Source organism: Lepisosteus platostomus, chromosome 2, assembly GCF_059453375.1.
Source record: "Lepisosteus platostomus isolate fLepPlt1 chromosome 2, fLepPlt1.hap1, whole genome shotgun sequence".
Classification (NCBI taxonomy): domain Eukaryota; kingdom Metazoa; phylum Chordata; class Actinopteri; order Semionotiformes; family Lepisosteidae; genus Lepisosteus; species Lepisosteus platostomus.
Window position 1 is genome coordinate 11,469,808 of NC_142612.1, and position 15,136 is coordinate 11,484,943.

Consider the following 15,136-nt stretch of genomic DNA (forward strand, 5'->3'; position numbering starts at 1 on the left):
TTATTTGCAGTTTCTGAAGAAAATATGGATCTATTCTTCATGTATCGCAGTTGTGTTACCAGCCTTGAAATGTGACAAAATTGCTAGATGTTTATGTTTTACAGATGAAAGTAAACAAATGAACACAAGAAAACAACTTGTGTATTGTTACTGTATATTAATACTGCAGGCAATATAAACAATGGAAAGCACCAAGCTTATTTATAGCCTATCTACACTAAGTGCGACCTGTTTAACCTTTAATTGATTTGTTTGGTAATTAGCAACTATCTTGACCTTGTGCTGGATTTTGCAGGAGCCTTGAAGTACAGAAGCCTTAGAAGGACACAAACCAGGGATTTTACATGTAGGGATGTTAACTGCATCACAAAGCCAAAAAGCTTTGAGTTTAAAAATTGAAGGTGTTAACTTCCTCTGGGTAGCTAGAGCATTTTGAGAATTGAAATGTTTCAGCAGCATAGAATGCATTTTTATCCATTTTAGAAATGGAATATAAATTATTTTTTTATTCATTATCCCCTGACAGTAGTTGACAACTATATATATAACACTGACAGCAACCATTCATGCAGTGCATTATCATTATTGAAATGGTTTATACGACCATATATATTTAGCTTTAATTTTTATTAAAAGTTACCTATATTAACTATACTGCTTAAAAAAAAGAACCCAGTGAAATATCGAGAATGGTTTATACAAACCTTTTGCAAATGAGTATGACTGAATACTAACCATACATTATCCTTTAAAAAGGACTAAATAAAGACCTTTAAGGAATGATGTACCAGGCTTTTTTGCAATAATTGCTGTCATCTTTTTTCCTCAAAGTTAATGTCCAATAATTAAAAAATATATTAATTTGCTTTCAACTTCTATACTAGAGGTAGGGAAAATATTGGCTAATTTAACAATGACTACATTATCTTATTTTTGTGTATACATGATGCAAACTAATAGATGTAATATACACTAATATTAATAAAATAGTACAGTGTGCAACAACGTGAAATGGACACAACACAAGCATTTCTGAACTAACTTTAATAATTTCAGTAAAAAAAGTGCAGCAAATTAAAAATTCACTATCAAAAATTCAATATCAATATAATACTTACTCTATCAATACGAGACCCTGCATGGAGACAAAGTAAAAAACTTTTCAAATCGTCAGCCTGGCATTTTTAACTGAATAATGTCATGCAAGCTCTAATGCTGTAGTTGTTTTCCCCCTTGGGTAGCCATTTCATCTTTAAGGTGTTCACTGACTGGCAGAATCCAGAGAGAGTTCTGTAAATGTGAATGTGGGCTCAGACTCAAGTGAGCATGTGCTGAATGAAGATACAGTATATAATAAACTTGTGTTTTTTAATGGTTCCACTTTACCTTTCTTTTTTGCTGCCCATCTTTCCTGCCGTGTACTGGTCCCCATACCCTATCAGCTCAAGCTGACGTGAAAACACAATCACACGGTTGCCCACAAAGAGATCTTCTTGACACAGCTCATCATACTTCGTCCTTCTTAGAAAAGTGCGTTGATTTTTTACATCAAACTGCATAATAAGAGAGAGGCAGATTTCAATTTCAAATTTCAACACATTTAGTACACATTCAATGAAACATACTTTTATGTTAAATATGTGGTGAGATTCACTACAGATTTAGCAGTTCTGTACAGTACAAGTGCCTTCCTAAAGTCATTTGAATAACCTAACTGAATAATTATAATAATAATAATAATTGCTTACACTTAATTTGAATGTTAACAAATTTCAGACAAGAACATTGATAAATTTAAGTTTTACTTTCTTTTATAAATTCCCGAAACACAAATTAACAACATGGTGTTGCAGACTTGAAGCAGCTTTTACTGTTTGGAATAAATACAATTTTGCACTGCTTACACTGTACTGAATTATAGCAGGATCTATGTTTAAAGTGGTTCATTTTCACTCAAAAAAGTGCATCAAACTAGTCATTGAAAAATGACTCGCTCTTATCAAATAGTGAACCCCTTCAGCACACTGAGATAACTACATTCTTTGTCAGTACAAGGTAAATTCTGTCTTGAGACAATGCCTCTCAGTGCTGCCTGCCATCTGGATCACCAGGGTTGTGTGACTAAATCAGAGATTAACGTCATAGGCTTTTAGAGGAATATCTACCTGGCTCCAGTCTATAGGTTTTATGTAACATATCAAAAACAGAAAAGAAATAACTGTAATACGATCCTTGTTTCAATAACAGGTAATGGTAATCCTGCTGTCTCTGTTTCTTAATACCCTAATATACTGTTACATATGAATCTCTTAAAACTGCCATATCTCTGAAGAATTTCTAATGTATGTCTTTTAATTTCTGTTTTTTTTTTTAAATAAATTACAGATTAGTTTAAAAACAGTGGATATATTAAACCATGTGAGAAAATGGTATATAGAAATCGACCATTTTTTACCTTTGCCTTTAGAGTAGAAGGCAGATTGTATACGAAAAACTAAGCCATTCGCCATCCGACATAATTAACAGCTCACAACAAATGTCCCAGCATGTTTAGTATGCTAGGACTGCTAATTTAGTTCAGCTGGGTGGGTGCTTTCAGGAAGAGTATAAACGCTTTGACATGAGATAAAGTTGTCACAAATCTACAACAGTGATTTAACAAAATATATACTGCGTGTGCAAATTTAAAGTAACGCATATATCAAAGGCAACAGATCACTGTTTTGTACATGCACTACAGTATTGCTTTTCTTATACATTACATATTGCGTACACACCAAGAACACCAATTATTAAAACTGGTTAACAAAATGTGATATAAAAACAGTACAAATCTTTTAACAGTACAAATAAGTTCTTTTTTACTATGAATATTATGAAAAAAGAATGTAAAAAAGATTAAGCAATACACAGGTGTGACAAAAGGAGATGGTATAAAATCATGACTGACTAAATAAATGTCAGAAAAGCAGAGCTTCAAACAAGCGCCCAGAAAAAAATCTTGATGAGCTCTAAATGCTTCATGCTACAGTATATGTGATTGAAAAGAATAGAAGTAAAATTACTTGGGACTGGGGTTTCATAATACATTACAACTTTCCAAATGATTTAAAATAATTTTTACCCTCTATTTTCCCTTACTTGTTCAAGTAGAGAATAACAAGAATATTTCCCTGAAATTATAAACCTTGTACAATTTATCCATTAAAGTGCTCCATCACCTGAAAAGGCTCTCCACCCACTGCTTCTGTGTTAACACAAGGATGCACTACGTGTTCCGTCTCACTGAGACACAAATTGAAATCACCTCATTCAAGGCTATTACTGTAAGCATGATACAAAGTGAAGAAAATCCGTTTACAAAGCCTATTTGCAATATCCTCAGTTGTGTGGATGGAAGGGGATGAGCTGTTTAAGCTGATTTAAAGTAATACACACTGAATAACCGTCAGTCAAGTCAAGACTTTATGAAATGCAATACAATAGATGTTTGAGCGGCATTGAAAAAAATTAAAGATGCTACTTTCAACAGCACAAACATATCACAACAATTGCGAGGATTTCATTCTTTGCTGGGGGACCAACCCCTTGTTGGAGCTCCTTGTAAATGTGTATTTGAATATAAAAGCTTTTTCCTAAGTGGTCATTTAAGGATATTCCAATTTGCCTTGGATCATTTTAATAAAATTAATCATTTTAATTAAACAGTCAACTGCTTTGCTTTTGAAAAATGAAACTACAGAGCGGCCTGTTGAATTTTAAATGCAGAAATGTGTAAAACGTCAGGTTTGCGCTTATATACAAATGTATAGGTATAATTTTTCAGAATGAGAATGTCTGAGGGAAAATGATAAGATTACAGATTATGCTGGGTTCACTTCTGAGATTATTACCAGAAGTTATTCCTTTATTCCTACTGGTCATAATTCAGTTTCATTTGTCATTTTTGCTCAGTAAGCTTGTAACAATCCTCTCACTAAGTGGATCAACAAAAATAAAAAAGTCTAAAGCTTGTAAAGTGCATACTAAAAATACACAGTGAGTATGCTTAGCAATATGAGATGGTCTGAAACTCATACCCATACTTTTTTTTAAATACTTTTTAACATAACCAGACGTTTTCATATTAACGTCTATAGACATTGTATACTCAAAGACATGTATTCCTTTCTGTTGTTTGCACCACATTATCAACACGTGTCATTATGTTCTAGTCTATTGTAATTTGAATTAACAGAATCATTTTCAGTATAAAGCCTGGAATTCCAAACATTTTTCTTTTGTAGAATAGGAAGCATATATTGTGGACCTTTAAAAATTGTACAAGTACACGGTGAACAATGGTGAACAATGGTGAACATCTAAGAGTTGCCAATGTATCCTTTACTGAAGTTTGTGTACTGAAGTTTTAAAACAGGCTGAAGCAGGCTACCTAACAAATGGCAATGAGCACCACAGGGATTCACACAACCAAAGCTAAAGTCAGGACTTGAAAATGAGTCTTTGAGGTTCAAAGGCAAGCTGTACCATTTTCCTATTCAGAACTAAAAGGTGGCTGTATAATCAATAAACTACAATCTATCATCTATAATCCCATCTCACTAAACAGAACAAACTGAGTACATATATAGCTATGTGACTAACTTCCCAGTAGCACTGAAACCCTGCAGTTACCTTTCCAAAATACAAAGTGGGGCCATCAACCTGACAGCAAAAACAGACTTTTGTTTGCCTTCGTTATTTCTGGATCAGTGTGGCTGGGAAGGGAGTGGGTGTTGGGTTAAATTCAAAATTGGGTGTAAACATTTACACTTGTCTTGTAAATACGCAATCATGTAGTAGTATGTCTACCTGACTGTGCAAGAAACATCAGTTTTTATTCACATAAAAAATAATTTGTAGCAGTATGACACACAAAAGATTGCAATTTACTCTTCTGTAAAACATGACTACAATTTCACTCAATCACAGTTACAGTCTGCATACTAGGAAAGAAATGGTGCAGAGACAGAACTAACTGATCATCTAAAAAAAATTAAAAAGTACAGGCTCAGTTTCAGTCGTACTTTGAATTTAACCTAAAAGTATGCTTACATTATAGGTTTTACATGAGTGCACAAACATTTTTAGTATATTCCAAACTATAACATAATGTGTTTTGATTAATGATAATTAACAGAATCTATAAAAAATATATACTTTTTAAGCAGATAGGCTTTCATCTTACCATTTCCACTGACCCATCTTTGGGGTAAAACAGAAGCTGATAACGTCGAAGGAGGGCAGCATTGGGATCATACCATTCTGCAAGAAATGAAAAGCGTTCTTCTTGACTCTGAAAAGAAGTGAAAACCATCAAATCATTAATGACTGAAACACACACGTGCATTATACAGTGTATATTCATGTGTAACAGGGAACCACAGGTTCCATTCAAAGACATCCTGAAAAGTCTAATTAATTAAGCTGCATTGTTTCCCCATTTGATGCATTTTCCTTACTCAGTATTTATACCAAGAACTAAGAAGGGAAGCACTGGTCCTTTTCTGCAGTACCATTCACTCCCCATGTCCCTTTAAAGCTAAGAGATTGCCATTTTTATAGAAAGATCACAGACGCACTTAGTTCAAATCACAGCAAACAGCTTTAATATCAGTAAGATTATTACTTGATTAGATTCTTTTCAACATACAAGAGTAGGTAATTTCTTTTTAATACATTTTATAAATTGAAATTCTAAATGCTTGTTTTAATACCAAGGGTTTAGTTGAAAAATCTCTTTAACCTTCACTAGTCTTGCTAGGTGTCATTGTGGAATTCTGTACAGAAAAGGGATTTACCATTCCTCTTATTTGTGTATGCCATCTTGTGGATGGAAGGTCAAATGTGCACAGATAAGGATTTGAGATAAAACAATACACTGGATAATGTATATTATAGTATCATACAAATACAATTTTCAATTTTAGAGAAATACACAATTTGAGTATGCTTACTGTGAACCTACCAATTATGATTTTGATACTATTTAATCTGTAACTGACCAGAGCAGTACACTTGTGTCTTACAAACTAACATTGCTTGCGTCACAATTTCCCCATGAAAATAATATTTAAGAGTCACCTTAAACTGGCTTTGGTCCGAACTAAGGTTAAAACCAAACAGGGCTCACAAATCATAAATTATAAACCCTTGAAACCTCTGGTATTATACTTCAAATAACCTTAGCTATAAGGTTTGGTGTGTTAATAAACTTACTGTACTTGTTATAATAAAGACCCCCGGTGCACCTTGCTGATTTAATATTTATAAGTGCCTGGGCATGTTATACAGACTTTATATATTATATTAATAAGCTGTTAATTAAACTTGAACAATTAAGCACACATTGCATGAATTCAAGGAAGAAAATGAAAGCATGGAGAAAAAAGCAATAACCTTGATCTTAGAAGAACACCTGAGTGATGACTGAGGGAGGCACAGAACACTGTTTACACAGCCTGTATGGTGGGGTTTACGAATTCAAATTCCATAGATCAACTGGGCACTGCCTGATCTGTAACACTATGTTCCACACAATGCTAATAACCAGGTTAAGAAGAGCCATAGAACATCAAGTTACTTGCTTCTGTAAAACATTAACTTAATACATATTCTTAAACACCTCAGAATGAATTTCAAATGACCTGAGAGGTGGAGAGAAAAGCCTTAATGAAGGTTATACTGCAGTACATGGATTTCACAACCTTGAGTTATTAGTTCCAATTAACTTCCGCAAAACCATTTGTACAATGTACATTACACTTTACCTTTCCAAAATTTTAAAAAGGCCCTAGAAACTATGAAAACTAGAATAAGGACATTTTGGTTGATTTGTCAAATAATGCAACTGATGCTCCACAGGTTAAAGGCCTGTTGGAAAACTATGTGGGGAGATGAGAAAGCAATGTGTACAGAGAAAAAGCTCCTTCCCTGTTTATTGTTGTAATAACATACTGTACTTCACAAGGAGAAATTCAAACGACTTTGAAAAAAGTCAATACAACTATGGAGGAACTGTTTAAACCACTATAACAGGAAGTTGTTATTGTCAGAATCAGTGTGTTGTCAAAATATAACACACTCTGTCCTTGAACATCTTGATTGTTTTTCGGATATTCTTTTAGTTTGTTTTGTTTCTTTGTGTTCTTGACTATAAAAAGAAAACTACACTCCTCTTTTTTGCCAAGTTCCTGTCATTCACAGGGTGACTCAACACAATCAGAGGGGGATCCCAATTATAAGGTGATGACACAATCCTGCTTCTTTCAGAACGTGATCATCTGTCACAGAAGTAAATACAGGAAACTGTTACACCTCCCACCTCTTCCTACAACTACTCCAAAACAAAAAGTGTTGTATTCTTATGATGCATACAATACAGTATTTGAACTAAAAAAATATCAAGTTGATATATCAATAAAAGAAAGTAATCAATTAAGAGAGTCCATTAGGAATTTTTTAATACTGTATTGTCTAAAACTAACACCTTCCATGGAAGACCGATATCAAGTCACAGCAACACTAGGACTAATTCTGATTTCAGCTCATAACTGCAGTGCATGATAAAAAGATGATACTACACAGCCTAGCAAATTCTTATGGAAACACTATTGTCTGTACCAATATTTTTAATAAAAGTTTTGTTTTCAATTTTTATAATTAAATTCACTTGGAAAAAGTAATAAAATAATAAGGCATTTGCCCAGAAAGCTAGTTATAAGGTGTTTTAACAGTAACTGAGAATAAAGTACACTGATTAAAGTCTCCAGAACCTCTGTTCAGGCACAACCAAAGAATAATGAGATGAGCTGGGTACTTATGGATGTGCTTCAACTCTTTTATTATTTTCTTCTACTACTGTGTGTTCTTTATGCTCATCAATGTGTTTCAAATGTTTGCTCCCTATTTAACAACAAAAACATTTCATCCATCTATTTTCTAACCACTCTATCCAATTCAGGGTCACTGGGGAACTGAGGCCTATCCCTACAAGCAACAGCACAAGGCTGGACACTTCAGAGTACATGCAGACAATGACACGCACATACTCACAACAGGACCAGTTTTCCCAGAATCCAAATTAACCTACCAGGTCAGGAATTGAACCCAGGGGCCCAGTGCTGCGAAGCAGAAATGCTAAACACTGTGCCACTGTGTCACTCAACAACATTTCAATTCAGTTTAAATTCTCAGCATACAAATAGGAGTCAAGAAAGTGAATTACTACTTGTGGACTATTTGAATGCTATAGCTCTTTTAACCACTGTTTACTGTTCCCAATTGCTTTGGAACTCTTTTCTGAAGAATTAACACAGTGTATTCACGTAGTACCCAATAATTATTTTAAAAGCATTTCACAGTACAGTATCTGCATGTACGTGTTTTGACTGGAAACAAACATAAGCTCATCCGACTTCTAATAAGATCTTTCCTGTTATGTGTATGCTATGCATTTTGTTTAGTTTTTTTGTTCTTTTGCAATCAGACTTTGAAGCTCACTGTGCTAAAACTGATAACCAGGCCCCTTGTGCCAAGTAGGACTTGTCCTGATGGTTGCTTTATTCCGATTCTATCTGTAACCTAGCTGTCACTGTCAGGACTTGATGCACTGCCTTTCACATAACAGAAGGCACCGTATATCCCCGCCCATACATCATCCTAGTGACTGTACGAAGCAGGGAAGTTATTAACTTGTCCTTCAAACAAAATAAGGCATTTATCGTAGCATCCACTAACCCTCATAAACATTTTGGTGTATTTGGTGCAAAAGTGCATGTCACCTAACTGGTTAGCACTTGTTTCTTGGTTCTATTTTCTAAAAGAATAAATCTGAAGTCTGATCCGTTTGGAGACACCTTTAGATAAACAGCATAATGCAGTTATTGTTACCCAAAATGTGAAGCTAAGGACAGTTCTCAAAGAGTGCTAGGTGAAAAGAATTTTACATTACAGTAAGTTAAATTGAAGGAGCACTCAGTAAATTTGTACTGGCCTGGATTTGAATAGAGATTTAATTAGCTAAGGGTATGCACACTGTAGCAATATCATACTTTTTGTTGCTTTAATAACTCTAGAAACTTGTTACATTTCTTTAATTACACTTTATTATTTTATAACAATTTATTATTTTTTTCTGAATATTAGTTCAGAAAAATACAATCTGATGGGTTTTTGGCTGTTCCCTGCATGCATATTTATACCTTGAAAATGTTTTACCCTGCTACCTTAAAGTGTAAGCTAAAAAAAGAGTTTTACTAGGTTGTTTCAATAAACAATTTGTTTATTACAAAGCCCTGCTTGCCCTTGGCTTTATAGTTTGATGCTGTAAACACTAAAATAAGGCATGTTTAAAGCTGTAGATAATGATCTGGGAGGTTACCACTTTAAGACTATAAGTACCTTTAATCATCATTTAGAATTATCAAGAAAGAATTCAAAACTACTCATTAAGAACTTTAAGCAGAACTTACAAACCAAATATTCAATTTCCCATTGCATAACCTGTTGCTACATATCAAAGGCCCTCTATTTCAAATATACGGTCAAGCAATTTTGAAAGGTCTAGAAGGCTTTCAGCTACATAGCAGTTATAAAATACATTACCTAAGTAATGTTATTCTGTATAATATTAATTGCCAGGGAAACTGCAGGCCTCACTCAAGGAAAATGAAAAGCTGAATTCAGTGCCAAAGGGAAGTAATATAAGATATACTGTACAGTACATACATTACAGGGCAGTGCCTGAGTCCTTGTCAGGTCCTCAAGTGGTGAATACTCTGAATTTTCAGCATGCTGTCGTTTTATGTGGGGGAGACCTTCAACTTCAAATTGGTTCTAGGAAGCAAAATATTGCTAAGACATTTCAAGGCCCATCTGCACATAAAAGCCCTGAGCAAAGACCTATGCCATTTATTATGTAACCTGCCTGTTAGAGGAATATATAGATGTAAAAAAGCCAAAATTAAGACTAAACTTATTTAGTCATCCTTTATTGCTGTTACCTTAATTCTTATGATAGGGCTATTCTATTTTTCCTGCTGATATAAATTTATTAGTGATATACTTTAGTTCACAAACACAAATTTCCTGATGGACTACTTGCAAACAAATGTGATACAGGCCAACTGGAGCCACGCAATCTCAGTTTATAGCACTGTAACATTTTATTATAAAAGGTTAAACCAAACATATTTCTCCATCGGTGTAATGGTGAACATAAAAAATTTAAGGAAGCTGTTAAATTTACTAAGAAGTTACAACTTGTAACAAAGGTCATTATAGAGTGTTATCATGGGTAATAACAGTTTACTGTAACAATGTTACATAACTATGTAACTATGTGTCACAGTAGATTCTGTGATCTACACAGATAAACCAAAAATTCAGCAGTTTTTAATAATGTCATTTTGAAAGGCAATACACTGTAAGATGTTCAGGTTCATTCGCTTTTTACAGAGTGCTATTACAGTAAACCCAAAGGATATGGTGGAATTAGTGGCTTTTGTACCTCTTGATATTTGCCATGACATTGCCTGTAACATTAACAGGCAAAAGTGAAGAGATACTAATATTTCAGAATAAACCTTTAAAAACATGAAAAATGCTGACTACTGTACATTATACATTAAATACTACCATGAATAGGAAAACAATACTTCCACCTGCTGGTCACAATGCTCTCTACTACTGCAGTACTTAAATATTGTATTTTAGTGCAGTACATGAATAGTAATAAGTGATTCAATATTTCTAAGGAACAGTTCAAATGTTTTTCCACATAGACGTTTTCTAAACTAACACGATCCACACACAAAAATAAAAATCCTTCAAATTCACATCAATTACTGCAAACAGGGAATAGAATTGTTCACCATATAAAAAATAAATGACAAAATCTATCATATGTGTTATAATCTGTGTGAGAGTGAACTGATGTCCCGTTTAGATATTTAATACTTGTGTGTCTGTCATTCCTACTAGGCCCTTAAGCGCCAGTGCTAAAATACAATCAATAGCATTGCTTTAACACCTCCAAGACACAGAACTTTATACAGAGTCCTCAACTTGCTAATTAAGAATTTGCTCCCTTGTTTCTGAGAAAATAGTTCTTAATAGACGATCAATTGATAATTAACAGCCACAGGTAGGAATGACAATGCATCAGAAAGTCTCAGAGTGAGACAGTGTTTTTCCTTCTGCTTCAGGCCAATTGGTTAAATTTCAGCAGAAAAACTTGAATGAGAGGTAATCCACTAAAACTTTCATATTACAGACTGCTAAGAGAAACTTTCTTTAACGTTCTCACAGAATCACATGGAGAAACTGATCTGATGTGGGAAAACACTATAACACAAGTATTTTAAAAAGCAGAAGTGCTCAATACATCACCTCTGCTTGTACCATCACAAATCATCTACATTTTGTTTGATAAACATCTGACTACTTCAGTTCTTATTCTCAAATCAATATTTCAAACACTGACAACATGTTTCATTTCTAATGTACAATGTGCACAATATCCACCTTTTTGGATAGAAATGAAAATGTAATAGAGCAGTGGTTCTCTGCCTGAGGTGCTTACAACCCCTGGGTGCGTGACATGCCAGATGTTTTTAGGAGGTATATCATCAAAAACACAAATTAGTTCTACAATTTCTGACAAGGGGCGTAAACATATTTTGAGATCCAAAGGGTTAAAGGCTGCAGTAAATGTTAAGAACCACTGTAATAAAGTAAATCACTGCACAGTCAAGAAAGATGATAGAATATTGTTGTGGTTGGGTAGGGGGTATCTGAGTTTCAGCTAAGATTAGCATGTTTCCACTTTCCATTTTAATTGCTTAAATTATAAAGTTTGGGACAATGGATATTGTTTTCTTATATTTCAACAGCTGTCAATTGGGCCTTCAGACAAATAAAGAGGGCAAAAAGATACAGATGATCAAAGGAGTCCTAATAATTAAACTTAAATATTCAACAGTTACCGGGCAGTCCCAACGAATTCATTAAGCCAGTCTCCACAAGAATGGACTACAGCATAAATACTGAAACAGGTATACAGACAAGGGAAGCAAGAACAGGAAGAAAGAAGGAGAATCATCGTCAAATGACAAGTGCCTCATTCGAATCAGTCTTGAAATCCGACTCTGTCTAGGTAATCTGAGTGCAGACGTAATATTGGACTCTGAGCCTTGAGAGAATTTTTTTATTGTGGAATCCTCATACTAAAATGCCTCCTCTATTTTTAATGATACATTGTTATAATATGGATTTTGAATCACACTCTTTCATTAGCATCTGCCTAGACAGTGAGATACTCTTGGTTAGGAACCATTTTGTTTGCAAAGATTCTCTCTCTTTGGCCTGTTAAGGTTGATTGTTGTGTTATTTATTGTTAATAAATGTTTTTGCCCAGTCTAAGTTGGGCCTGGTTATTACTCTGTAATCAAGCTGAAATGCTGTAATGGAGTATAAAAGAACATACATGCTGTGTAACCCTCAGAAATCCCTAGCTTTATGGGGTGAAATCATTATTGTTTTAAACTTAATTGTATAGCAAGCTGGTATAAAATCCTGATTATTATTTGATTTTAATTTTGATTAAATTACCTATTTATATTTTCATTTTAACACACATCCAAGACTGAACCAATGTAATTTAAGAGACTGTAGGAAAATATTTGACTGACCAATGTGCAGACATCAATAATATGTTGTGTTTTTTCCTGTCTAAAGAAAAGGCAAATGTAATGTTTTGCTGCAGTGCTACAGTAAGTGGTCTTTCTTTCAGTATTCTGGAATCACATTTTTCAAGGCTGCAGTCTTTTGGGAAGAAAGAATAAACAACATAATATTTTAAGGGATTCACAGTCTATTGCATTGCATATCCACATATTTTAGATGTTCATGTGTGATCAATCTGATACTTCAAATACAGTGACAGAACATAGAACATAGTCAGAAAAAGTTGTTTGAATACTAACATATTATCATGTTGGGTTTTGTTCCCCACAATGTAGACTGCAAAGCACTTGAAAAGTGAGATTAAATGTTTTTCAGCAGGTTTGATGCCATTTAAACTATGTAAAGGATGATCAACTTAACAGAAACCAAAAATTGAAGACCTTTCACACCTTGCAAAAAGAGTAAAAAGAGAAAAAAAATCTACATCTATGTATAGTCCAGACTCTGTTAAAACTTGTCAATTACATATTCATAAAGTGGTTTGAATTTCTCAGAGGACATTTCAGTTGTGCAGGCAAACATTTGCAGGTATTAAGTCAGGTTCTCTGTAACATCTCGAGGCTTGCATTCATAAGATTTTGTATCTTAAACTTGATGCCATGCAATAATTAAGCAACGATTATACACCACAAACAACCATCATTAAGCTTATATTAAGTGTGTTTAACTAAAATACGGCTGGCAGCAGCAGCCTAGAACACAAATTAAAAACAGAAGGCTATGGTCAGCTCAATGATCAAACGTTTGCTATAATCATAGATCTCCATCATTCCACTAGACAGCTGTACAAAATGAAAACAAAATAATGTATCTATGGGATGGATGATTAGTAGATGAGGTTCAGAAAACAGCTTATAATTTCATACCTATACTAATACTCCCATAACCATAGATACAGATCAGTGTATTCAATTAGACACAGGATTCAATGTCATGAAACACAAAATATTTCAAGTAGGCTACATGTGATTTATATAGTCCTATAAGATGACAATACCATACAGCAAAGAAACACAAAGCATTTTAGAACAAAAACACAAACCATGCTGTACTAAGAATCACTCAAATGAATTTGATTCTTATGTCCTCTTATTTATGAATAAATGTAACTTATTCATCCTACGGGATTAATAAAGTATTATCTATCTAACTGATTCTCAGATGTTAAGTATGATTATGCAAATTGGTTTTCTAGAGCATCATGTGAAAGCTGAAATATTCAATTTTAGAGAAAGTACAGAGACAAACATGTTTGTGCTATACTGTATGAAACCTGTCAAGCTAGCATTGATGCTCCAACCGCTGCTTAGTGACAGGTCGCGAGGTGATGTAGCTAGTTGCCATGTCGATGCTAAATCGCTTTGTAGAAGCATGGAAGCAGGTCACAGCCAGAGGCCCAGGTGGATGGGATTCCTGGCCCCAAGTGAAGCAACATCATCTGGACAGTAGGAGGGACCATCAGACTGTCAGGTAGGACGTCTGAGAAAAGCTGGCTTGTTACGCATTCACTGTCCCCTCCACCACTGACAAGGGTGTTCTGATAGGACAAGAGGGCAGAACTTTGAGCTCTGGATCCAGCACAGAAATGTCAAGAGGCGTAGCTCTTGGGAAGGCATTTGGAAGTCATGAAGCTCAGGAATCACTGCGGGCTGGACAGTGGAAAGATTCTTTGGAAAAGCTGCCTTCAGTGGGTGGACAGATGAGTGCTTTCTGGGAGGTGAAGCTTCCAAAAGTGGTTGAAGCTGTGGCTGACCCTGCACTTTTACCTTGCTGGAAGAATCTGTGCTTTTCATTCTATCAGCAGGTTGGTGATCTGAGGTGTGCCCTGCTATAAAGGTGTGGTGCTTTTAAGGAGGACTGGTATCGAAGCACAGAGAAGTCCAGGGTCCTTGGCAAAGTGGGAGTTGAGACTCTTCACCCAAGGGAAATCCAGGTCCAGGATGGAGGGGCTGACTGCAGGTCCAGGAGCAGGAGAGGCAGCACAAAATTTAGCCACTGTCTGCTGAATTAGTATGTGTAATAGTGAACTTGTTCAATCTTTCAAACTAGTCTGCTTATCTCCTAGGGCTGCCAGGAAGGGTTATGGAGTGTTTCGCCCTCGTGCTTGGCTCTGTCATACTGTAATAATCTACCACTGTGGTGGAACCAGCAGCGGATCTGTGAGGAATATTGTGAACCCGCATGCCGAGCGAGAGGCAGATGAGACAGAAAAGGTGTGCAGTGCTGCGCTCCCACAGAGAAGCTGCACAGGCAGTGCAACACCCATGGGGAACAGCAGCTGTGGCTGACTAGGAAATCAGGAAGTAAACACAGTCCTAATTTATGGTCGAGCAGGCAGGGGTCAGATCCT

The 15,136-nt window shown here is 35.2% G+C and overlaps 1 protein-coding gene across 3 annotated transcripts in view; it reads right to left on the reverse strand.

The window, feature by feature from the left end:
* Positions 1 to 15,136, reverse strand: part of nme7 (NME/NM23 family member 7) — a 79,460-nt gene that overhangs the window by 61,442 nt on the left and 2,882 nt on the right. For 2 of the 3 annotated variants that reach the window (XM_088597888.1, XM_088597880.1), the window contains exons 2-3: positions 5,228 to 5,335; positions 1,387 to 1,553 (exon numbers count right to left, since the gene is read on the reverse strand). In XM_088597888.1, the coding sequence (XP_088454014.1) occupies positions 1,387 to 1,553; positions 5,228 to 5,335 (275 nt within the window). Of the gene's footprint in view, positions 1 to 1,386; positions 1,554 to 5,227; positions 5,336 to 12,026; positions 12,087 to 15,136 lie in introns of all 3 variants that reach the window. The other variant, XM_088597897.1, reaches the window with a different exon arrangement.